The sequence below is a fragment of the Macrobrachium nipponense genome, chromosome 1, assembly GCF_015104395.2.
Source record: "Macrobrachium nipponense isolate FS-2020 chromosome 1, ASM1510439v2, whole genome shotgun sequence".
Classification (NCBI taxonomy): domain Eukaryota; kingdom Metazoa; phylum Arthropoda; class Malacostraca; order Decapoda; family Palaemonidae; genus Macrobrachium; species Macrobrachium nipponense.
The window spans coordinates 36502084-36528566 of record NC_087200.1 but is presented as its reverse complement, the minus strand read 5'-3'; the positions used below and the strand labels follow the sequence as shown (position 1 = coordinate 36528566).

Here is a 26483-nt window from a genome sequence, read left to right as displayed (position 1 = left end):
GGGCCATTTTCTAAGTACTTTGCTATAGAAGGAATTTCAAATCGTGTCCTGCAAATTGGAAGCACTGGAATTCCTAAAGAATGTTGCCTCCTGTTACGTACGTTACGTGAAAGTCCAGAAATAGTTTGCAACAAAGACTGCACTTCTTCGTCGAGATTTTGTACAGCATAAGCTATTAATACTCGAGTAGAAACTGTGTCTGTTCTCATTACCTCGCCCTTCATTGAAGAAACTGCCCTTTCGAGCATTAACGCGAGAAAAGAGTTCATCTTCTGAATGATAAAAACAATAAGGTTTTCCTGTTGTAAAAACAGTTTTTCTCTGACCTTGAAACCGCCTTGGTTTTGACACCAGTTTGGGTATGTTAGAATACGACCGTTGAATTAAACTGTCTTATACATTTCTCTGCGGTTTTATAATGAGTCATATATCTTTCTACTCAGATTTTTTCTTGGGAGTTTTTATATCTAGAGTCAAATTTATTATGTTTCACATAACAAGTATACAGCAGTCCCCGGTGTACAGCGGGAGTCCGTTCCCGGCAGGGCACTGTAAGCCGAAAATCGCCTTAACCCCATTATTACAATGGGAATAAATAGCAACAGTGCTGTCAGTCTGGATTACAGTGCCGTAAAGCAGGTTAAGAGTTGCCATGAGGCAAGCGACTTATATATAGATAATATATATATAATCTATATATATATATATATATATATATATATATATATATATATATATATATATATGACTGGCAAAAATATTCTGTTACAACAGAATTCCATCTAATAAAAGGAGCCCATAAAACACAAAAATATAGAAAGAAAGTACTATATTTCAGAGACAGCTGTCTCTCTCTTCTGGTAGGTAAGGAATGAGAAGAGTTACAGAAAAGGTGGGATTTACACCAAAAGAACTATCTACAGTTAAGCCAATTTAGATCACTCCCATTGATAATTCCTCTTCATCCTCTTAAGTATAGGTGGAAGGAAGATTTTATCTACGACATCCGAATCCTAGGCTCCCTTTGAGATGTTCATTACCTGTCTATGTTTAATCAGGGCCGATTCTATCATCTGACTTTTGTATCGACAGTCGCTGCTATAAATTATACGTTACAAATTCCAGTTTATTCTGTGGTTATGGTTATTTTCATGGTTGAAAATTGCAGAGTACTGTTGTCCATACCTAACTGGCTGCTTATGTTGTATTAATCTCTGGGGAAGTTATTTTCCTGGAAATCCAATGTAAGATTGGTCACAGTCCAGGCAGGGGATTTCGTATAATCCTGAATCTGTGTGTTTTTTCTTTTGTTGGACGTTAATCAGGTATTTTGGGTAGGTAGAGGCAAAAGGGTTAGATTCGCCGAGAGTCTGGGTCACCATCGTAATCCTGTCCAGGTGTGGAATTTTTATTTTATTGTTGGGTGTCTCTCTGGTCTTGTCTTGAGGGGGTCGGTAGAAAATTACGTTTAATAATTAGAGACACGACAGAATACAAATTTGCCATATACAGAGAACCAACGTTTTCACTTTTATACCTTCACTACTTTAGCTATCATGATATTCCTATCAAGATAGGTGTAGCCAGCAACCTATTCTTAAGAGCCTTAAGAATTTTCTCCCCAGATTTCCTGGAAAAGGAATTTGAACTAATTCATAAGCAGCTTTCTTCTTTGAGGTATCCTGACCATATAGCTGAGAAAGCAATTCATAAAGCAAATGTAATTTTCTACCGACCCCCTCAAGACAAGACCAGAGAGACACCCAACAATAAAATAAAAAACCCACACTTGGACAGAGTTAAGACAGTGATCCAGACTCTCGAAAAATCTAACCCTTTTGCCTCTACCTATCCAAATACCTTAACCAAATCCCTGATTAACGTCCAACAAAAGAAAAAACACACAGATGCAGGAATATACAAAATCCCATGCCTGGTCTGTGACCAATCTTACATTGGATTTACAGGAAAATCACTTCCCCAGAGATTAATACAACATAAACGGTCAGTTAGGTATGGACAACAGAACTTAGCTATTTTCAACCATATAAATGAACATAACCACAGAATAAACTGGAATTTGTCATGTATTATTTATAGCAGCAACTGTCGACACAAAAATCAGATGATAGAATCGGCCTTGATTAAACAAAGACAGGTAATGAACATCTCTAGGGCTCCTGGGATTCAGGCGTCGTAGATAAAATCTTCCTTCACCATATGCTTAAGAGGATTAAAGAGGAATTATCAACGGGAGTGATCTAAATTGGCTTAAATGTAAATGGATCTCTTGTTGTAAATACCGCCTTTTCTGTAATTCTTCTCATTCCTTACCTACCTGAAGAGAGAGACAGCCATCTCTGAAATATAGTATTTTCTTTATATATTTTGGTGTTTTTATGTGCTAATAATATATATATATATATATATATATACATATATGTATATAATAATATATATATATGTATATCTATTATATATATATATATATAGTATATATATGATATATATATAATAAATATACATATAGTATATTATATATATATATATATAGTATATATATTTATATATATTTTATATTATATATATATATATATGTATACTCGTATTATGCTATATATGCACGCATTTACTGTGATTGTAAATGGTCTCCCTTCCATAAAAAGTTTTTTCCTTTACTTCTGTATCACATAAAATTTGTTTACTTTGATTTTACATTAATTTTTCAATATATATATACACATATATATATATATGTATATATACTAATGGCTAGTCTTCCTGTCGCACCCGAGTTTATTACGAACTCCTAAGCGTCGCAGCATCGTAAATTTTTGGAGTCAGTTGACCATTGGTACTAGTGTCACCACGAATTAACTCCTTCCCATCCCTCTCTCTCTCTCTCTCTCTCTTTGTGTGTGTGTGTGTGTGTGTGTGTGTGTTCAGAACGATCCAACAAAGATGGGCTCCGTTGTAGCTTGTGGAAATAGATGCAAGAGAGAGGCCGAGCCATTCTGGTGCATTGCAGTGCAGTCATAACAGCGAGCGCATTAATCCCTCCAGGACAACCGACCAACTACCCTTGCGAGGCTTTGGAACAAGAGGCGCCTCTCTCCTCTACTTTATTTTATTTATTTAATCTTTTAAATTATGACGTGATCGACAAGTGTCCTATGTTTTTTGTACCAATTTATTGGCTTCGAACTTCTCCAGATTTCTCACTCGTCACTTTGTTGGCGTCGATACTGCTAATGTGGTGTAATGGGAAAGGTATTGGTTTTTATTATTATTATTAATTTTCTTTATTCTCTCCCTTTCATCAGGATTGCATGAAAGCTTATCAACTTGATCTCCGTAGGATGCAAGTACCGTCAGTGCACCCCACACGATGCACTGTAGGCAGTGCTTAAGGTTATTTGCTGTAACCCCTTTCATTCCTTTTACTGTATCTCCATTCGTATCCTCTTTCTTCCATTTGTCTTCCCACCGTCACCTAACCAACATTATTGTTATCGCTGAACGACCTCATACGTCCCAGCACTTGGCCGTTGGCCTGAATTTTAGAATTCCAGTACCTGTGAGTGTGGTCCGGTTGGGGAGTGTGTGGAAGCAGCCACCCGATGGTGCGAATCCATCAGTTTGCAAGAAATCCGGTTTATCCAATTCTAAGTTACATTGGGAAGTGACCCAGGCTGACAACCTGCACACTTTCTCTTGAGAAAGGGCCACAGATAGGGCCTGAAAGTACTCGAGTATTGAGTAAAATAATATGTAAATGCTTACAAGTAAACATGCTATACACAGTAATTTTTTTGGTTTCTTTTTCAGTCTTGTAGTTATTGTTGTTGTTATTCTTAATACCTTTACCAAGGTGGATATTATTTCTAAGTTTGTTCGTGTCTTTATTTTAGGTGTTGGAGGATACGTATATGTGAAATAAATATATATATGACTGCAAGGCAGCCGTTTCCACAGTTATTGACAGTGGGCCTAGCATTTTACTAAAAAGTAAGGCTGCAAGGCAGCAGTTTCCACAGCTATTGGCAGTGGGCGTAGCCTTTTACTAAAAAGTAAGACTGCAAGGCAGCTGTTTCTACAGTTACTGGCAGTTGGCCCAGCCTTTTACTAAAAAGTAGGAACGCAAGGCAGCAGTTTCCACATTTATTGGCAGTGGGCCTAGTCATTTTCTAAAAAGTAATATTGCAAGGCTTCCGTTTCCGCAGTTATTGGCGGTGGGTCAGCCTTTTACTAAAACTTAAGGCTGCAAGGGAGCTGTTTCCACAGCTAATGGCGGTGGGCCTAGCCTTTTACTAAAATGTAAGACTGCAAGGCAGCTGTTTCCACAGTTATTAGCGGTGGGCCTAGCCTTTTGCTAAAAAGTAAGACTGCAAGGCAACCCTTTCCACATTTACTGGCGGTGTGCCTAGCCTTTTACTAAAAAGTAAACTGCAAGGCAGCAGTTTCCACAGTTATTGGCAGTGAACCTAGCCTTTTACTAAAAGGATGACTGCAAGACAGCAGTTTCCACAGATATTGGCGGTGGGCCTAGCCTATTACTAAAAATTAAGACTGCAAGGCAGCAGTTTCCACATTTACTTTCAGTGGGCCTAGCCTTTTACTAAAAAGAAGACTACAAGGCAGCAGTTTCCACAGCTACTGGCGGTGAGCCTAGCCTTTCACTAAATTTAAGACTGCAAGGCAGCAGTTTCCACAGTTATTCGCTGTGAGCCTAGCCATTCACTAAAAAGAAGACTGCAAGGCAGCAGTTTCCACAGCTATTGGTGGTGGGCCTAGCCTTTTATTGAAATATAAGACTGCAAGGCAGCTGTTTCCACAGCTATTGGCAGTGGTCCTAGACTTTTACTAAAAAGCAAGACTGGAAGGCAGCCTTTTCCACAGTTACTGGCAGTGGGCCTAGCCTTTTACTAAAAAGTAAGGCTGCAAGGTAGCAGTTTCCATATTTACTGGCTGTGGGCCTAGTCTTTTACTAAAAACCAAGACTGCTGATTCCACAGTTACTGGCGGTGGGCCTAGCCTTTTACTAAGAAGTAAGACTGCAAGGCAGCAGTTTCCACAGCTATTGGCTGTGGGCCTAGCCTTTTACTAAAAAGCAAGACTGCAAGGCTACCGTTTCCATAGTTATTGGTGGTTGGCCTAGCCTTTTGCTAAAAATTAAGACTGCAAGGTAGCCGTTTCCACAGGTAATTGCGGAGGGCCTAGCCTTTTACTAAAAAGTAAGACTGCAAGGTAGCAGTTTCCATATTTACTGGCCGTGGGCCTAGTCTTTTACTAAAAACCAAGACTGCAAGACTGCTGTTTCCACAGTTACTGGCAGTGGGCCTAGCCTTTTACTAAAAAGTAAGACTGCAAGGCAGCAGTTTCCACAACTATTGGCTGTGGGCGTAGCCTTTTACTAAAAAGCAAGACTGCAAGGCAGCCTTTTCCACAGTTACTGGCAGTGGGCCTAGCCTTTTACTAAAAAATAAGACTGCAAGGTAGCAGTTTCCATATTTACTGCCTGTGGGCCTAGTCTTTTACTAAAAACCAAGACTGCAAGACTGCTGTTTCCACAGTTAATGGCGGTGGTCCTAGCCTTTTACTAAAAAGTAAGACTGCAAGGCAGCCTTTTCCACAGTTACTGGCAAGGCGGCAGCTGTCCTTTTAGTCGCCTTTTACGACACGCAGGATCTACGGTGGTATTATTCTTACACACCTACCGAAGGGTGATGTGTGTGTGTGTGTGTGTGTATTATGTATATATGTGTACTTCCCCAAGTTTTCAGCTTGGTGATTAAATCACCGAGATGAAAACTGAACATGTTTTAACTGATTTCAACGCTAATTAAAAGTACTACTTAATGAATAATGTGCCTACGTTTCATTAAAACGGCACAACGCGAGCCTAACTGGGAGAAAGGAAAAAAAAAAAGAAGTGACGGAAGTAAGAGAAAAAGTGACAAAGCTCGTGGAAAAAATTGATCGTGTTGGATGTTGGCTCTCTCTACTGACCTTTGGTAAAAACTCAGAACTATTAATTAATGCTTTGTTAGAATGGAGTGGTGTGGTTTCTTTCAGTGCTTTTCCTGGTCGTGTTTATATAGGGAAAGTTTCAGATATAATTGTGGTCAGCGGGATTCGAATATTTCTGTTCGTAGTATCGGTGGGCGCTTTGTTGTGAAAAGTACCTTTTGCCTTTGAGCAGTGGTTTTTTTTTTTTTTTATTGTTACGGCCTAAGTTATATATTTTATTGCACTGTGATTTTATTAAAGCTATTCCTACATTATATTCCTGCATTACGCCGGGTAATCATAGCCCTCTTGGCAGCGTCTAAATCTGCAGGAATGTTAATTATATTCATTCACTGCAGTGTTAGTTTAAGTCAAAATATCATTTAATATTGAACGCGCTATACCTCTGGAATAAGTTCACCTTCACCTGAGGGGAACTGTAATTGATAAGCACAATGCACAATCGAGTGTGTGTCATTATATTTAAACCAACTCAGGTTCGACTCCTTGCCGGACCTTATTTACTTATCGTTTATTCCCAGGGTACAGCGAATTCAATATTGTACGATGTATATGGCTTTATATTATCTTTTAAATATTAAACGTCAAGCGTTTCAAGTGACAGGTGTATATACATATATAATATATATATATATATATATATATATATATCTATATATATATATATATATATATAGTGTGTGTGTGTGTGTGTGTTTGTTTATCCGTTCGCTTCCCCTTAGCAGTAACTCAGCTGTGATATGACATCCTCAGGTCAGGCTCTGTGTGGACACTGCCGAGAGGAGACACATCGAGCAAGAATGTTTTCCCTGCACGATATCATCCATATGTCCAAAAGAGGGAGGGAAGCCAATAGAAAGGTAAATCGTTTAATTGGTCTTCCTCTGTCCCTGCAGTAATGCAGTACTTATTCTCCTTGATCTGTTTCAATGTAGGAAATTAGTATTCGGTGAAAATTTATTCCCATTGATCTGTTTTCATATAGAAAATGAGTTAAGGAGAAAATAAGCATTCGTTGAAAGTTAAGAAAAGATTCATTCTTCAACCTGATTCATTCTGTTATTGATAAGTTGTTGATGATGACAGAAAATAAGCTGACTTTGACCTAGCTTGGGTTCTTGCTCCCATGAGCACCCCGTCAAATTTTCACAAGATAATGACTAGGACTGGATTCAAGTATCCTGTTGACCTTCTTCGTATGAGGTTCAGTCGATCACGTTAGACATTCACTGAGAGTCAAACGCTCAAAGTTAAGCATGGATTGGTAATTATTTTGGGAAATGTTTTTACATGGATAGAATCCTGTCGATAGACGCCTCAGTAAGTCTTTTATTTTTGGCTCTGGTCAAGAATGAAAACTTTGAGTAATTGAGTAAATATCAGTTTAGTTAGTACAGTGTGCTGCCTCATACGAGATTAAATTCATAACGAGCTGGAATGGCCTGATTTTTTTTTTTTTTTTTTTATAAATTCGTTACCTGTTTTGGTATGTGCTCTCTCTCTCTCTCTCTCTCTCTCTCTCTCTCTCTCTCTCTCTCTCTCTCTCTCTCTCTCTTACTGGAAATTTCGACCGCAATTACTATGATTAACAACACCCATAATCCTGCGCCCACCCACTCCCGCCCCCTCGTTCCTTCCATATCGTTCCTCCCTCGCCCCTATCCTTCTCTTTTCTTCTTCTCCTCCCACAGTGCGCCGTTCATGGAGAACCACAAATAATGTTTTCAACGACCAAGAGAACAATGCTGTGTATCAACTGCTTCCGGGAGTCGTCGCTCGACGCCAGACTCTATTGCGTCGACTTAGACACGGCCTATTCCCAAGGTTGCAAGAAGCTGGACAGGGCTGTTATGGTAAGAATCAATTCTCGTCTGGTTTATTTTTCCGTGTGTTTTCGCGTGTGTGTGTGTGTGTTCGTGTGTTCGTGTGTGTCTGTGTAGTTCTGTCTCACAACGCGGTACTTTCTCATTTTCTGTATATATATGTGTGTCTCTCTCTCTTTCTCTTCAATCATAATCGCCTCCTTGTTCGTTTGTGTGAATCTGTCTATCGCACAAGAGTATTTGCATGTTTACGCACATACACTTTCATCATATGGTCCACACACTAATAAATTTTTCAATCACATAAGCGTAGACTTCGTAGCGTTGTTCTTTCGTTTTACTGTTTGAATGCAGTATTCCAAGTTTGTTTGTTTGATTTTGAATTTGAAGTAAATTATTTCTGTATCCGTTTTTTTAGTGTTCAGGGTTTGTTACGTGTTTTCCAAAAGCAGGTAAATTGTGTCATTTGTAAGGTCCGGGTGACAACGTAAGTCAAAATATTCTGTACTTTCAAGTCTGCTGTGAGATTAATGTGAAATAGATAAGGACTGAACTCTCAGTAAATTGAGTGACATTTCCTCCGAGTTCAACTTTTGTTATTTATCACCCATCGACAGGTAGACGGTTTTCTTAGGTGTAATCTGATGTTAGGGCAGTTGTCAATTTTTAACTATATCCTGCGATGTCGTCATTGCTCCGTTTGAGCAGAAAAGAGTAAAGAAATACTCTTTAAAAAATCCCAAGATTTCCTTTTTAGCTGTTTTACCCTCAAAGCATTGCAGTGATGAATTTTGTAAGCGGGCTTTTTTTTCTTTTTCCAAAAACTTGAGCACTAGGCGAAAAAAATTTGTCTTTCAAAATAACTACCTAAATTTCCGTTCTCCCCACAAGAGTTATAGTGCTGGTAATTTCAAGACTGGCCATGCAGTATCTGCCAAATAAATTGACATCTATGTCTAGGCGTAAATGAAATCCCATCTGGAATGGGCAAGCCTTAATGTTTGGATTTTGTCTGATTTCATGAAAGAATAAGACAAATGAAAGGTAAATGCATAAATAGCGATAATTTGATCAGTCCTCTCATGTTGCACAATCCTGCAAAAAGAGCAATGATAATTTTTTATTCGGTCATACGAATAACAGCTACTGTCAATAAAACTTTTTTCTTTTTTTTTTTAGTTGGAAAGTCGTGGAAACAGAAAATCTGTGTTTATTGACACAATTGGAAATTATGGACTCAAGTGTTTCTATAAGAATATATAAAATTCGGTAGAGTATATTGTGTCTTTAACGAAAAAAATTTCTTCGTATGTATTGTTACGTCTTATGTTTTTTCGTAAATATATATCGGGATTATTGTGGGGATATTACAGGAAAAATAATAGGCTGTATTTCATGAAGCCATTTTGAAACCCAGTGACCTTTGTGATAAGTAGAATGAACTGTGTTGTCATATTGTGTGATTTTAAGGTCATTTCCTTCTATTTGCCAGTAGAATTATTTGACTAGTTCTCTATGCTGGTTTGATGTGGCCAGCAAGCAATCACTGAAGAATTACCAGAGCATTTGTATTGGCAGGTAATAGTTCCAATTAGAACTAAGGGATTAGGGTTGAAATACGTTTTGGTAAGTATTTTCACCGGTTTTCCTGTGGTTGTTATAACTGTATTCCTTTTGAATTTTGACTGTTTTCATTGTTGGTGTCCCCCTACTCAGAGAAATGATTTGGGGCAGTACCTCATCAAATAGTGAGGTTTTCTGTAATAATGTAGAGCATTAAAGAAAACGGATTAGTGTATGGGTAACTTATCAGTATCAACGGTTAGTCTACTTATACAGTAGCTCATTTAGTATGCATGGTTGTAGAATTACTGTCAATTTTTCGTGGATAATTACAAAGGACCTACATCTAAACGGGCAAATGTGGACACTGCTGACCAGCTAATCAACTTTTAACCTAAAAAATTTAAAAGTAAACTCGTCTGAACAACGGTTTCTCAACTGGCTTATGTCCCATATTTTCTTGTAGTTTTCCATATTGCTTTAGCTATTACTCCTGAGTCATGCAGACATATAAGGAGCAGTTCTGAAAACACCACAACCTTAGTTCCTGTGGTGTAACGTTTAAAAGTGTTATCAATTGACAATACTTCCCCTGAATGACAAGTGCGACATATCGTCAAGTTTAATAATCGTTATATTTCATCTAGCCTTTTCGTAAAGTAGACGCATGCAATTCACCGCCCCATATCCAAACCCAACACCCTCCCCCCAACACCCGCCTTACCATCTCCTTAGGTAATTCCTGAAACTACGGTAATGTTTGTTTATTGCCTCTAGTCAGCACAGTCTGATTACAACATAAAAAACTTAAGAGTCGAAACAGGGCCCCAGAATTCTGGGAGATTATCGATTGGTGTTCAAACACCACCTTTTTTCTTGCCAGACTTCTTTAGGGTCAGATTTCTTTTGGATAATATGAATACCATTAATGTCTGTGTTAGGTCCAGAATGCTTATTAGGCACGAGGATATTACTGACTGAGGGATATTCCTTGAATGTTTTGAATTATTGAATGAATGCATGAAAATGTCAGGTAGATTTAACATTATATTTTTATCTGTAAGCAAGACTCTCTCTCTCTCTCTCTCTCTCTCTCTCTCTCTCTCTCTCTCTCTCTCTCTCTCTCTCTCTCTCTCTCTCTCTCTCTGTAAAATACTAGCTTTCTGTACGTGTCTTTATGAGCAAATGGAACTACTTCCAAAATATACACCATTGAAAATGGAATTGCGCAAATGATTAGAAAAAACAGCAATAGATACAAAGTTAAACAAGTAGCTATAGAGCCTGGTTGACGGAATATACTATACTCTGTTTTTTTCCATCTGTCCATCCGCCTGTGGTGGTCGCGCATGGTAACACTGTGTCTCCCGGGCTTTAAATAGTTACGCTATGTGTAAGTTTTAGGTAAGTAAAAAGAATATCTGGGTGTACATTTGCAATTGAAAAGTGTTTTAATAATTTACTGTATGTGAATTACACCGTTAATATTCGAAATGGGATATTATTTAAAGCCCGACATGCAGTGTTACCATGCGCAAACACCACAGCGGATGGACATATGAAAAAAAACAGAGTATAGTTTAGCATCAGTGTTTCTCGCAATCTGTGGTTGGAACTTTGCTGCGAGCACGATTTGCCGAGTCAAATAGAATACTGTGCTTCTTGAAAAGAAATCCTGCCCTTCGCTTATTTGCCTGCAAGGACTCTGCATGCAAAGACTTAGTCAGGCTTATCCTAGAATATTCAATTCAGTGCCACCTTTAGGACTCATACCTGGAGTACATCAGCGATGGAGCTGACGAATCCGGGAGTAGGTAATTAAACGGGTCCTGCATCTGAAATTGCACACAGATTCTTAGAACCCAGTTGATTTCAAGAACATATCAGAAAATGTTTCATGTTCTTTCTGTTTTTCTCGAACTATTGGTACTCACTGGGTCCTTTGTACAAGAAACATCATTGCGTTAGTTTCAAGATATGCGAAAATGTCGGCGATGTGGTTTTGATGGAAAAACATTTAATGTCTTTAATACCAGAGCAGGGTCATATAATTTCAGTCAATCGGTTTAGAAATGAGGAAAAGCTTGCAGTGACAGTTACTGAGAGGTAAGGAGCTTTCTGGTCACTATCTCTGTCGAGGAAACTAGCATCATACTATTTAACCCACTCATGGGACAATCTCTTGAATAGCAGTAGGGACTGCATGGGAAGTATAGCAGTGTTATCTCCAGGCTCACAGCATCTGTGCTTGGTTATCTTGAAAAGTGCTAAAAAGACTTCTAATGTTTGTTGAAAAGTGCTATAAAGGGGGACTTTCATTAGTTCCCTTGTTACGACAGCGTACGTAAACTCTGCAATGATAGGAAAATATCTGAAGAAACGCATTTTAGTTTTGCAGAATTGCCATTTCATCTTGAATCTACTAACAGCATAAATAGATATGAAGTCAGTAAACATATGTAGCTGATTGTTGATGGCATGCCAGAAGTTTGATAGTTTAACGTTAATTGGGCCTCTATATAGTACTTTGCTTTGTATATTAGCCTCCTTCCTATTTCTTCGGATACACCTGTCACTGAAAAGAAATAAACATTCTTTCACTTTCCGTGGCAGTCCGTAGGGGAAAGAATGTTCATTTCTTTTCAGTGACAGTATTTCCAAGAAAGAGGAAGGGGGCTGAGATGTTACGAGGTCTTTGTGTTTATGAAAAATACCTGTGAATCTTAAAAGTGGGCAGTTGATTATACAGGTTAATCCAGACTCCTCCTAATGGGACAACTCTTGCCAACTGGATAAAATGTTGCCAATATACAAAGCAAAGTGCTATATAGAGGCCAAATTAACGTTAAGCGATCAAACTTCTGGCATGCCATGAACAATCAGCTACATATGTCTACTGACTTCATATCTATTTATGCTGTTAGTAGATTCAAGATGAAATGGCCTCCAGCGGTGCTCTGGCGGCACTAACCGTAGGGGGTTAGTGCCGTCAGTGCACATCATGTGGCGCACTGCAGGCGTTATTAAGGTTTTTCGCAGAGTCCCGACGGTCCCCAGCTGCAACCCCTTCCATTCCTTTGACTGAATTGCGCCTCTCCTAAGATTTGTTTGATAGTGAAACTGCTTTGGGGTTTTCCTCCTGCTGCATTTTTAAAACCTCCTTTACTCTCAGTTGCCTTTTCGGCGCTGAATGACCTCATAGATCTCAGGTCTTGACCTTTGGCCTAAATTCTTTATTCCATTCCAGGATTCGAACAAATGCAGGCGAAGTTCCAAGAAGAACGCACTAACACTCTTTGCTACATAGGGCCTATAAAAGACATCTGCATTTACTGTTGTTTGCAAATATCTTTCAGTAAACAAATGGCCGTCTTAGGAAAGTCATGCTTTTTTTCACATAAACTCTTAAAGATAAAATCCGTTAAATAGAGTTATAAAATAAAGAAATATATGCACATTTGTGTTGGCACCCGTGCGCGCACGCAACTCCAGGCGTAAACTGCTTTAAACGGCTTGGCACAATGCGGTACTGCAGTTAGAAACACCACCACATATGCCTTTTCACCATTGCAACACCGAGACACAATACTGTCTTCCACAATAATACTCTCGTTGACAATGATCACGCTGTTAAGCTAGAAGCAATCGCGAGGGTTGATTTTCAAAATACATGCCTGCATTAGCTCTCTCTCTCTCTCTCTCTCTCTTTCTTAGCTTTAAGAATAGTGTCTCATGGCAGGTTTTGTGTTAACGATGTTTATATGAAATTAGACATACGAAGAGGAAGGCCGCCTCTCGAAGTGTCTATATTGAGCGTTTGCGTCATTGCCGAAGGCCACAAGGAGAGAGTTAGGCCTAAAAAGATGAATGTATTTTCCCTCTGGAGGCAAAATGCGTCGAATCCCTCATCGATCCTCCAATCCAAATAGGAGAAAAAAACGCTGTTCGTAAATGACTCTGTGAATTAGCGAACGCTTCGGCGTTGCAAGTAAATAGTAGACTTTTAATAATATAAAACTCCATTTGATCAAACCTTATGAATATGAATATCATATTTATTGCCTTTCCACCTCATATGACGTTTGTTTATTTGCGCACTTTTCTGTGCCAGACAAATATCCGCATGAAATGAAGATGCAGTTTTATCTTTTTATTTTATTCCTTTTTTCCTACCGTTTTTAAGTGTTATTTTTCCCAAATCTCGGAACATTATGAAGGACTTTTCAGCGCAGACGAGGCGTCTAGCATTACAAGGAATCGGCCATAAAAGTGGGTCGCTTTTCAGAGAATAAAAGATAAGAATATAGTTCATCAACCCTCGAGTCCAAAGGTCTTTATCTCGATATTAGCTTCTTACAATTTTCCAGCAATGCCTGACAAACTCTTCGATTCGCATGATATTCAGAACAGTATGCTCTGAATTTCTAGCATCAACCCTTGATGTCAGATATAAATTCTTCCCAGTAGACTGGGAAATTGGAAAGTGACATCGGAATTATCATTAGGCAGGGAATGTTCAAGATCCTCATTTGTAATATTATACAACGGCGATTGTATCCAGAACCTTGGGGAAAACACAGCGTATGAATTGATAGTAGGTTTCAAACTAGTGTATTTCCGATTCCAAATGATCTTTTTATTAACTATGAATGGTGATGAAATGGCAGAGGGAAATTCCTCAGAAGTGGTATCGTAGAATATTTAGAGATGCCGACGATCGTGCAGGAAATAAGTAGAGAGCCTAAATATCTGGCAGGAACAGAGAACCAAATGTAAAATGACCGAAGCGGCCACTCTCAGAAATTGAAGGAAACTTTTTCCTTAATCGGTACAGCATCAATATCAATAAAAGAATTACTTCTCTGATTAAATGCTAACAGCATTTTAGTATAAAGGAGAGAGAGAGAGAGAGAGAGAGAGAGAGAGAGAGAGAGAGAGAGAGAGAGAGAGAGAGAGAGAGAGAGAGAGAGAGAGCACCGGCGGCTTCATCCCTGAAGCTTAAAGGAAAAAAGACAAAAGTTGGGTTAAGTGTTTCAACCTATTTGCATAACAGTCAAATATATGGAAATGTTTCTTTTACTTTTATAATTTTTCCAGGACTTCTTGGCCGGTTCAAAGCCCTTTGTAAGTTGAATATATATAAGAATACAGAATTAATTTTTTGGGCCCTTGTAATTTGGTTGATGTTTACACATGCGTGAATACTGTTTGTAGTTGCCTAGGTATTTATGAGACTATACGTATATCATTATCAAATCGTAGATGAAGACTTGCTTTTAGATTCTTCATGGCAAGCGCCATTGATATACCTTATATTTATATTTATTTATGATAGAACAAGGGAGTATAACTGGCTGTTATTAGTAATATAACAAAGTGCTTGTTTAAAGTACAGCAGTTTTATAAATATGTTGTTATATTGGGTTGGTGATCATTTACCAAAGAGCAGTTAACATTTACCTCTGGCTACGTAAATACTTATCTCGCCAGTCTGTATATAGCTATTGGATTAACAGGATTACTGTAGCTTCGGTTGAAGACAAATAAAGAAGGTTTAAGGACATCGGTATTATCTCTGATTATTCCACAAGTACAATTGGGATATAACAGCCATACTTTCAATCATGTAGTTAGACTAGAATTACCCTTAAGTCTTATTCAAATTAGTTTTACATTGGCATAATCGTTTAGAGAGTTTAAGTATATCTTAGTTTAACCAGACCACTTAGCTGATTAACAGCTCTCCTAGGGCTGGCCCGAAGGATTAGATATTTTTACGTGACAAGGAACCAGTTGGGTATCTAGCAACGGGACCTACAGCTTATTGGGGACCCGAACCACATTTTATCGAGAAATGAATTTCTAATCACTAGAAATAAATTCCTCTGATTCCAAGTTGGCAGAGCGGGGAATCGAACTCACGACTACCGAAAGGGTAGGCGAGCTCGCAACCCCCTCGTCCAATGAGGAACTTCGTTTACGTTTAGCGAGGACTGGGGTCTCCAGGTAGCTTTGATATGACACAGTGTTCTAAATACTGATAAGGTTTTCGTATTTGATGCCGTCCTTCAATTTGAAACCATGTGTGTTTGTGTGTGTGGGTGTAGGTGATGCATACTGATATAGATTCTTTTCCTCTCTCTCTCTCTCTCTCTCTCTCTCTCTCTCTCTCTCTCTCTCTCTCTCTCTCTCTCAAACATAAAGTTCGGAATCGATGTTTGCAGGGAGGGGTGGTGTGCCTTTCCCGCCGCTGCTGCCGAATTGCTGATTCTTGGTGCCGAGCGAAGTTCTCGGGATTGTTTTGTTTCATTACCATTTTCTCTGTTTTTGTTTTCATTGGTGTGAGCCGTTTTTGAAAACATTAGTTCTCCTTCCTGCTTTCGTTTACCGTGGACCGAGATTTTTGCGCTCATTATCCCCAAGTTTGTTATTTTGCTTTTCTGTTCTATCGTTGTTATAAACATTTCAGAGTCGCGAGACTTTCAGTGTTTTCCAATTTTCCTCTTTTGTGTTTCTAAAATTGATTTTTTAAAATCAAATTTATGAATTAAAAGTTGAGCGTGGAATTTATTTTCCAATTTAACTGTAATCGTTTGGTTTTAAAGCTGGAAGTTGATTGTCGACATTTAGTTGCAAAAGTGAAACCCACAAATGAGATCAAGTTTGAGTCATGATTTACAGAAACGTTGAAGTGAATTGGGGCGATAACTTCCGAAGCGAAAGAATCCTCGAAGATGTTCAAGAAAGCTTGACGTGATCTACGTTCTAGAAGTATCCGTCCATCCGTGTCACTTTATTCTGGCACTATAATATGCTCTGCGTCTCACCTTCTCCTGCCCCCAAGAAAGCGGTCCATCCCCAAAATGTGTCGGTCTTGAACAAGTCTGTTAAGCTTCCTGTCTCTCCCTTCGTAAACAGTCATCGTCACATACCCTATATATACTTCTATTTCTCTCCGTAAACTGTCCCAGCCTCTGACGCTAGATGGCTATTAAAAGAATCGGTTTGTCATCATCGCAATACTGCTTTTACAAACTTAGCGGTTTTTATTTCTCTCGTATGACGATGCTTGAGGTCGAACTGTCAATACTAAAATCAGTATTGTTTCCTGAAGAGCGTTGACTTTCAATGATGATTATCATTAAAGAACCGATGCTTTTTTTTCATCAGCAGTTGCCAAGGAGCCTTTGTATGTCCGGGCCAGGTGCAGGAAATAATGCAGAGAAAGAAGATGTTTCAATGAAACATATGACATAGTCTTAAGATTATATTATAAGAACATATTCTTGGCGCACAAACCAGAAGAATACTATCAGCCTTATTAGCAAGAGAGAGAGCTTGGGTCTCAGAAGCAACATCCTGCCGTCCTCATAAGCAGTAAGCATTTTTCTCATTACGGTGTTCGGTCATCGTCACTCAAAAATCTTGGGTTAAATCTACTCGAAAATGACCTCCTTTTACGCTCTAGAGTTTTTTGGCTTTTCATGCATCGCAAAATCCGTGTTTTATTTTCTCATCTTTATACTGCATTTCTTGGTTAATAACTGGCCTTTCTTTTCTTTTCTTTTTACTTTTTTTTTTTGTTCTCTTTCATATTTCATAATTACGTAAACTGATTGTTTGCTGTATGCCAGCATAAGTGTTTTATCTAATCTTGAATGACTGGTCATCATTATTGAAATACATCACCAGCGCGCGCGCGCGCACACACACACTGTTCATTCCTAATACACTTTTCTTTTTCCCACACGAAGGTTTTTTTTTTTACCGTTGCTTGAGACGTCGAAATTACAGTGTTTCTCCTCTGTTTTCTGAACTTTGTTTTTGTTCCAGTCGCAGCAGCCGCCTCTTTTACTTCTTGGAAACTGTGTACTTTGGCAACCACAAATAGTCAATACGTGAGGGGAGAAACTTTGGGAAATGATAAATATGTTTGAAGGAAAGGGACATTGGGCCAAGAATCACGAGTTCACTTGGAAGATTATATATATCATCTATTTATAAGTGTCCAGGAGAGAAGAGAGAAGATGTGGAACTTGCAACGCCACTGGAGAATAAAGATAGAATCAGACCAATAATGATATTTGTAACAACCAAAAAGCAATGGGAAAATGATAGTGGAGGGCGGGAAAGCCGCCGGAATATGAGGCTAGGGCTAGGTAAGGTGAACAACGAAAAGAAGACGAGGCGGATTTTAGCAGAATGCCTCCATAAAGAAGAAGTACGAGTGAAAACCAAACCAAGAAGTTGGTAGAAATACAAAACAAAACTTTTCCAACCAAAACCAAAATCCAGTGTTAAGATGTTCGGTCAAACATTTCTACCAAAATATTTTTCTATAATGAAGGAAACAGAGGAGCACAGAAATAATTAACGTCGAATGGTAACAAGTTGCTTTACCAAAAGTTGGAAGCTTCGGAGATCATAGATTCGTCTGACAGCGTTGTGTCAAAAAGAAGTTACAAGGAAAAGGAAATAGAAGACAACGAGAATAACGAAGGATTAAAGGAGGCGTTCGGACTTAAGATATGTAATCACAGATGTCTGCAAGGAGGATATGACGAAAGTGGATTGAGAAATTGAACCAAAACATGAAGGAAAGATGACGGGCTGCGTGGAAGTAGAAGAGGAAAGTATAAATGAGAAGGATCCCATAACGGCATCTTTAACAAAAGTGCAGACTTTCTTTATTTTCTGGTCTGCTGTTATGCAAAGATGTAGAGATAACGGAATAAAAGTATATAATTTTGCTATAAATATGAATTACAAATAAATCAAAACCCAAGCAGTATGTTGATAAACAGCATCAGTTGCAATGTAAAGCAATCGAAAAAATAAAAATAGTGGAAAACAACAAATGATTGCAGACAAGAAAGACGTATTGAAGGCGCAAAATAAAAGAAAATAATAAAAAAGGCGAATATATTTAACGAGAGCAGAATGTTGCAGTAGAATATTAATGGACACAAAAAGCCAGGAGAAGCAAAGGGTTACCAGCACAACCGACTGGAGCAGTGATCTTTAATATAAGTGACACAGAGCTTAATTAATAGATTAATTATTGAGAGTTCTCTGACATCATCACAACAGAGGTCACTGATGCCGAGTGTGGCGCCGAGATGAATAGATGATAAAGGATTGGCAGCGGGGAATATATGAGAACGAGGAATAATAGTAGAGGCAGGAGAATACAGTGCGTGAGGAACATGAAAGGAAGAGGCAGTGAGTTATTAAAGAGGGTGCGAAGGGATACAAAAGATAAGATGTGGCTAAAGATGAATCAGAAAACTATACTCTGTTTTTTTCCATCTGTCCATCCGCCTGTGGTGTTTGCGCATGGTAACACTGCGTCCCGGGCTTTAAATAATATCCTATTTCGAATATTAACGGTGTAATTCGCATACAGTAAATTATTAAAACACTTTTCAGTTGCAAATGTACACCCAGATATCCTTTTATTTCCCTAAAACTTAGACATAGCGTAACTGTTTAAAGCCCGGGACGCAGTGTTACCATGCGCGACCACCACAGGCGGATGGACAGATGGAAAAAAACAGAGTATAGGAGTGCCTTAAGGGAGACTGGAATAGGTGAAGCAAAGAAACTTTTATAGAATGACGAAGGTTGGTACAAAGAAAAAGGCTAGTACAATGGGTATTAATGGATAGGAGGAAGATACAGAGGGTAAGAGTAGCTTAGAAATATATACGAGTCAATATGAAGATCAAAGAGGAGTCGATACAGAACAAAAGCACAGCATCAGCTATACTGTGAAAGTTTACAAGTAATTGGCAGACCCTAGGAAATGGTAAATCAAATCAAGATGGAACTGCGGGAATACGATACGTGAAACAGAAAAAATGGGAAATTTGAGACCTTTATTTATTACTTACATGTAGGGAAAGGAATGAAAATTAAGAATTACGGTTGAAATTATTACAGTTTACATTAGTTAGTTAACGCTTATTTTTCGACATAAATCATTTTGAAATTGAAATAGTACCTCCTCGTTGATTTTCTTTTTCTTCAATCATGTGACAAATAACACTTGGTTGTTATCTGTTCCTCCCGTTAGTTCACTTCGATTTCGGATCTTATCTTCCTTTTTAGGTGCAGCTAACGGGAAAGTTTTGGTACGTAGTATGTGATCAACTGAAAACTGTAGTGGAAAAGTGATCTACATGTTGGCCAATATACTGCATCAAAATTCATTTGGAACCATAGCCCAAAATCGATGTCCCCGTAAGGGGTTAGTTCCGTCAGGGCACCGTACGTGGTGCACTGTAGACATTACTCAAGAGTCTTTGTAGCGGCCCTTCGGCCCCTAGCTGCAACTTATTTATCATTTTTTTTCTTTTGTACTTTCGTTCATTTTTTTCTTTCTTTCTTCGATCTGAATTTCCACTCTCCGAACAGTTATTTCACAGTGCAACTGCTTTGAGGTTTTCCTCCTGTTACACCCTTAACACCTTCTTACTGTCAATTTCCATTTCAACGCTCAATGACCTCGTAGGTCCCAATGCTTGGCCGTAGGCCTCACTTCTATATTCTGTTCTTTTTTCGAAATCGTAGTATTTGCAGATAGTAGCTTCGGCTGTATTAGATGACGTGAACGCGAATGATGAGACCTTTCATGGGGATTGAGTGCGCACAGGGTAGATAAAGATCATTTTTATCACTGTAGTAACTGTCAGACGACGTAAATACCGTTGAAGAAAGTTACAGCGTCTTTGTGAAATAGCTTCATGTATTTTTATGCATTTTGTGACTGGGATGTATATGAAGATAGGGTCCGCTGTCTTATCAGTCCAAAATCAGCTGTCAAACATAGTACATCCAGTTGGAAAGAAAAATTCAAGCAGCCTTAATCCACAGCCCTCTAAAGAAGGCTGCGTGCAAATGGACGTTGTTTCTTGTCTATAGAAACAGCTAGCCAGCATAGTAGAAAGGCGCTCGTGGCCCATCCATAGCTTTCAAATTATATCTGCAGTGACCAAACCCTTCATAATCTCCAATATCGAGAAACAATATTTGGGTTCCGAAAACCAGTGCGTCAATTTCTTTTCGCTTTTCGTTTCCCTCGGTTTTTTTGCGTGGAAGGGTAACTAAATATCCTGCTGTTGTCATATTATCCAAACCTTTCTAGCGACGAAGTTGTAAGTCTGTCGACAATGAAGCCCTCATTTAAACAGAACATTATTGTTTTTATATTTAAATGATTGAAATGGCCATGAACTTGCTCATATTGAAAGTTTGCGCTGGTGACCCTCTGATGAGAGCGTTCTCAGAAAAAATTATATGATTATTAAGAATATAAACCATTGTGGGTGAACATTGATATTGACAAGCAAAGCTGCTGCGTCATTTCTCTAACTTACAAATCCAGTTATAATTAACGGAAAACATCCCATTTGAACAGATGAATCCAAAGATACTTTTACTTGGTAGTGAACGTTAATAACCACCTTTTGCTGACGTCTTAAACTTTTACTTTTAATATACTGGATAATATCAAAATGTCGGTCTTCGAGGACTTAACACTTATTTAACCCTTGCTGTAAACTACCATTACCTTGAAAGGTTCAAATATCGGCTTAAACGTATACCAAAAATTTCAGTGAAAGCTCTCTCTCTCTCTCTCTTCTCTCTCTCTCTCTCTCTCTCTCTCTCTCGTCTCTCTCTCTCCTCTCTCTCCTCTCTCTCTCTCTCACTCTCTCTCTCTTCTTCTCTCTCTCTCTCTCTCTCTCTCTCTCTCTCTCTCTCTCTCTCTCTCTCTAGCCATGAATCAAAATCAATTAAATAATCAATTAAATAATAAAATCCAAAATATAAAAGAAACAAATAAAGAGATGAACAAAGAACATGAGGTGAAGGAAAAAAGCAAGCCATCACCGCGATATGGAGTGTCAGCAAAGAATTTCCAAGCATCAGCTCCAAGATACAGCTAAAGAGATAAATACTGTATATACGATGCTAGGGGATGGTGCAGATATGGAGAAAATTGCAGATTCAGACACAAAATGAATAATTATGATGAATGAAGATCAAATATATTGGAAAAGTTGGATTTTTTAATGTCAGAATTTCTGGAAATGGAGAAAAGAACAACATACCAGAACAGGAAAGAGACATGGGAAAATCCTTATTATTACCCATATTAAATGAAGGAGATAACACACAAACCATCATAGTGATGAATACGCAGGGTTTAGTTACGAGCAACTCAAAAAGAAAAATAGAGTTCTTAGAAGAACTAACCCAAATTGAAAAGAAAATAGATATAATGAATATAAGCAAAACCTGGTATTCCCAAGAGACTGGTAATGATGATCAAATAAAAGGGTTCCAAACTTATAGATCAGATAGGACTGGACTATTCTCCTATCCAGAGACTTCAACTTTCCTTTTGTAGATTGGAAAGAACGAATAGAAGATTGTGGTTGTATTTATACATATAAAAAAGAGAGTAGTAGTAGTGCAGAAGATTCGAAAAGCTATTAGATATGCTATTAGAATACAACATTCAACAAATAAATCACTTGACAACAAGAAAGGAGAATACTTTAGACCTAGTATTTGTGAATGAGGTGAATTATGTTAAAGAAATAATAGTTTACAGTGCGAGTATTTCAGACCATAATGTCATAGAATTAACAGTCCATTCCAAAGCAAGTGAAAACAGAGATAAGCAAGAGATGAAAAAGTGGGAAGGATATGAAAAATACAACTTCTACAGTAAAAATATAAAATGATCAGAAATAAATGAAGAATTAAACAAAGATTGGGATAACATTTTCGTAAGTGATGATATACAGGTAAATACGGAGATATCATATAAAATTAGAGAATATAGTGGATAAATATATACCGAAGAAGAAAAGTAAACATCAGTCATGCATACCAAGAGACAGAAGGATCTTGTTCCAGAAAATCAGAAAGTGGAAAAAAGGTCTTGCAAAAGAACAAAATGCATGGAAAGTGGTGGAACTAAAAAGTAAGATGGAAAATGCAGAACAAAAGATTATACAATCAAAAGAAAATGAAAAACGGGACTTGGAAGAAAAAACCCTAGTAAATATCAAGCAAAACCCAAAACTATTGTACTTGTATGCAAAAAAAATGAATAAAAGAAGAATAGAAATAGGCCCTCTAAGAATTGAAGGGAGATTAACGAATGAAAAAAAGGAAATATGCTACATATTGGCAGAAAGATATAAGAGAGAATTTACCCCTAGAATTGATAATGAAGATAATGATACAGAAATAAAGGATGAAAATAGGGAATATTTATGAGACATAGATATTAATGAAGCGGATATGGTGCAGGCTATTAATGAAATTAAAAATGGAGCTGCAGCTGGGCCTGATGGTGTCCCTGCTAATTTGTTAAAGAAAGTAGTTCATTCTATCGCAAAGCCACTTGCAATATTATTAAGACAAAGTGTAGATACAGGCAAGATTTATGATGAGCACAAATTAGCATATATTACCCCTACTTTCAAAAGTGGATCAAGACTAGAGGCAAGTAATTATAGGCCTGTGAGTCTAACATCACATATTATGAAAGTGTATGAAAGGGTAATGAAGAAAAATATTATGAAGCATTTCATAAAAAATAATTTGTTTAATATAGGACAACATGGTTTTGTACCCGGAAAAAGTACACAAACCCAACTGTTAGTCCACCGTGAGAACATATACAAAAATATGAAAAACGGAAAAGAAACAGATATGGTTTATCTAGACTTTTCAATAGCTTTCGACAAGGTAGATCATAATATATTAGCAAAGAAAATTAGAAAACATGATATAGTGGACAAAATAGGAAGATGGTTAAAAGAATTTTTACACAACAGAAAACAGATAGTTATTGCAAACGATGAGAAATCGGATGAAACTAAGGTAATATCCGGTGTGCCACAAGGTACGGTGCTAGCTGCATTGCTGTTTGTTATTAGGATTGGAGACATAGACAGTAATGTTAAGGAATCGGTAGTGAGTAGTTTCGCCAATGACACAAGAATAAGTAGAGAAATTACTTGTGATGAAGATAGGAACGTGTTACAAAGAGACCTTAACAAAGTATATGATTGGGCAGAGGTAAATAGGATGGTATTTAACTCTGATAAATTTGAATCAATAAATTATGGAGATAGAGAAGGAAAGCTATATACATATAGACCTAATAACGAGACAATCACAAATAAGGAAGCAGTTAAAGACCTTGGTGTGATGTTGAATAGGAACATGTTATGCAATGATTAAATAGCAATTCTATAGGCAAAATGTAAAGCAAAAATTGGAATGTTGTTACGGCACTTCAAAACAAGAAAAGCTGAACACATGATTATGCTTTATAAAACGTATGTTCGTAGTCCATCTTGAATATTGCAATATGATATGGTAGCCACACTATCAAAAGGATATTGCACAAATAGATAGTGTACAAAGGTCCTTTACAGCTAGAATAGAAGAAGTTAAGGATCTTGACTACTGGGAAAGACTACAATTTTTAAAATTGTATAGTCTAGAAAGGAGAAGAGAACGCTACATGATAATTCAGGCATGGGAACAGATAAAAGAAATTGCCGAAAACATCATGGAGCTAAAAATATCAGAAAGAGCAAGCAGAGGTAGATTAATAGTGCCCAAAATTATACCAGGAAAATTAAGGAAAGCACACAGGACATTAATCCACTACGCACCAGCATCGACAATGCAACGTCTATTCAATGCGTTGCTAGCTCATCTGAGGAATATATCTGGAGTGAGCGTAGGTGTGTTTAAGAATAAGCTCGACAAATATCTAAGCTGTATCCAGACCATCCAAGATTGGAAGATGCAAAATATACCGGAAGATCCACTAGCAACTCTGGTAGACATTAGAGATGTCTCACACTGAGGGACCTGGGGCAACCCGAACAAGATGTAAGGTCTCTCTCTCTCTCTCTCTCTCTCTCTCTCTCTCTCTCTCTCTCATACCGCTTCAAGAAATCGAGTCGAAGGTTCTCTAAGGCAGACTGAAATTCCCCTGTAAATTTTATATTCAGAAGCTTAAGAATTTATAATGCATGATGTAAAACCTCCCACTTCTGGGCGGAGGGAAACCCGGAGAGTCCTGTAGTACTTTACAGCGCTGTTCATTGCGACGTAATGAAAGTATACATCTTCTGCAAAATCCGCCGACGCGTAGCCTACGCGAGAGAGGGTTTTTTTCCAAAAGGTTCGAGCCATTTAATTATGTTTCATCCTTAATTCTTTTCTCCGCTTGATTTATAAAAAGCGCCGAGTTCCTTTTCCCTCCGCTCCTGTAGATGACAACACCGCTGTGTCTGCAGAGAAAATTAACTGTTTCATAAAAGAGAAACCAAATTAGATATAATTTTTATTCCCGCGGGGTGGGAGACATTTCGGGAGGACGCTTCATTCTTTGGAGGCGAAAGTAGAGGAATATGAAAAGCGTATCTTCAAAAGAATTGGAATGTGTAGTAACTCATATTTTCGGGAATATGAAAGTCCCCGGGAAACCTCCTTCTGCTGGAGGAGAGCAGGACTCTCCAGATCAGAAAGTCTCCGTTCCCTTAGGTGGGAGGAGTCCAAATGCCATTGGGTGGCGTGACAAAAAGCTGGCATCCCTTCCGGCCGTAATAAGAAAAGGGTCATCTTATTGTTTAGATGTAAATCCAGCAGACATTCATTGCCGGACATGTGCGAGAAGCGATGGCTCTCACGAAGGGTTGGGTGGGACGGCGGAGGGGGCGGGGGGAGGGTTGGCATCCCTCGGATTTAGGGGACCCTAAGTGACTGCTAACCAGTAGTTTCTTTATGTGTGTTCACTTGGAGGGGGCCTTCGAAGATCTCCATCCTCCCCTTTGTAACTGTTCCTGTCTTTCCCCTTTCCTTTTCTCTGGTTTTGTTCTATTGTTTTTTGACCTCATATTCTGATTTCGGTTACTGGCTGGCTCTCTGGTGTCGACGAATAGTCCTGTCGGTGTTTTAAAAAGAGGTTCGACGGTTCTCGCTGTTTTTAGGTCGAAATCTTTCCAGTCACAGTCAGTGTCTCCCTCAGAAATCTAGTGGATGACCTATCAGTATTTTATTGAGCTTTATGAGAATATGTTGTTTTATTTTTAAATTAAATGCAGTATTGTTTGGGATTACAAATTAATTTCTCTTAGTATTATTTACTTTTTATTTTTGATCAACATGAACCAACACTTTCCTTCATAATTACCGCTTTCTGAGTCTCTTGTTACACAAACATAAAGATACCTTGTGTGTCTCTCTCTATCTACTCTTTACATACCTGCGTACACACACACACACACACACACATGTATAGATAGATAGAGAGATAGTTTTATATATATTTATATTTATATAGTTAGTTAGCTAGTTTGAAGCACTTGTATGTCAGGGATAGTACTTTTCTATGTGCATGATTATGTATGTCATGATTTAAGAGTAACGTGATGGAATTGTTTGTGTGAATTAGTATTATCATAAACTATGATTTGCATGGCATTCCAAATACTCAACCAATGTATGGTAATCGGTTTAAATAGTGACGAATCTGTCAGCAGGTGATTCAAAGAAAACCATTTGAGTATTCCTATACAAAATTGTAACAGTTCCGACGATGGGTCTCGCTATATATGATAAACGTTTCAGTAGCCAACAAAAACAAACTCACTCTGGAAAACATTGGGCTGCAATCCTCTCGTATCAGTTAATGAAATGATTACAGTGAAGGGAATGAGAAATGTTAAGCTATTCAACTTAAAGGTTTGTTGTATTTTCAGGAAGGAGAAATTTGTCTCAAGAATTCACTATGACGTCATCACCGTCTGGTCAGATGAAAGACAGTTGTCATTCTAAATTCAAAGCCATTTAACATCATAACATCTTACGTAACACATTTTCAGAACTTCTCGGATACTTGTCTATTTACACCTTTGAATTTCTGCTTGAAAAATGATAAAGTTGGATAGGTACTTTCTTCCCATATCTTCCGTCAAAATTTAAGTGAGGGGTTGCAATTTGCTTGGCATAGATATTCATGAAAAG

The 26483-nt window shown here is 38.1% G+C and overlaps 1 protein-coding gene across 4 annotated transcripts in view; it reads left to right on the top strand.

The window, feature by feature from the left end:
• Window positions 1-26483, top strand: part of LOC135219238 (RING finger protein 207-like) — a 206740-nt gene that overhangs the window by 35525 nt on the left and 144732 nt on the right. For all 4 annotated transcript variants that reach the window (XM_064255834.1, XM_064255833.1, XM_064255832.1 and 1 more), the window contains exons 3-4: window positions 6784-6890; window positions 7722-7883. In XM_064255834.1, coding sequence (XP_064111904.1) covers window positions 6784-6890; window positions 7722-7883 — 269 coding nt within the window. The remainder of the gene's footprint in view (window positions 1-6783; window positions 6891-7721; window positions 7884-26483) is intronic.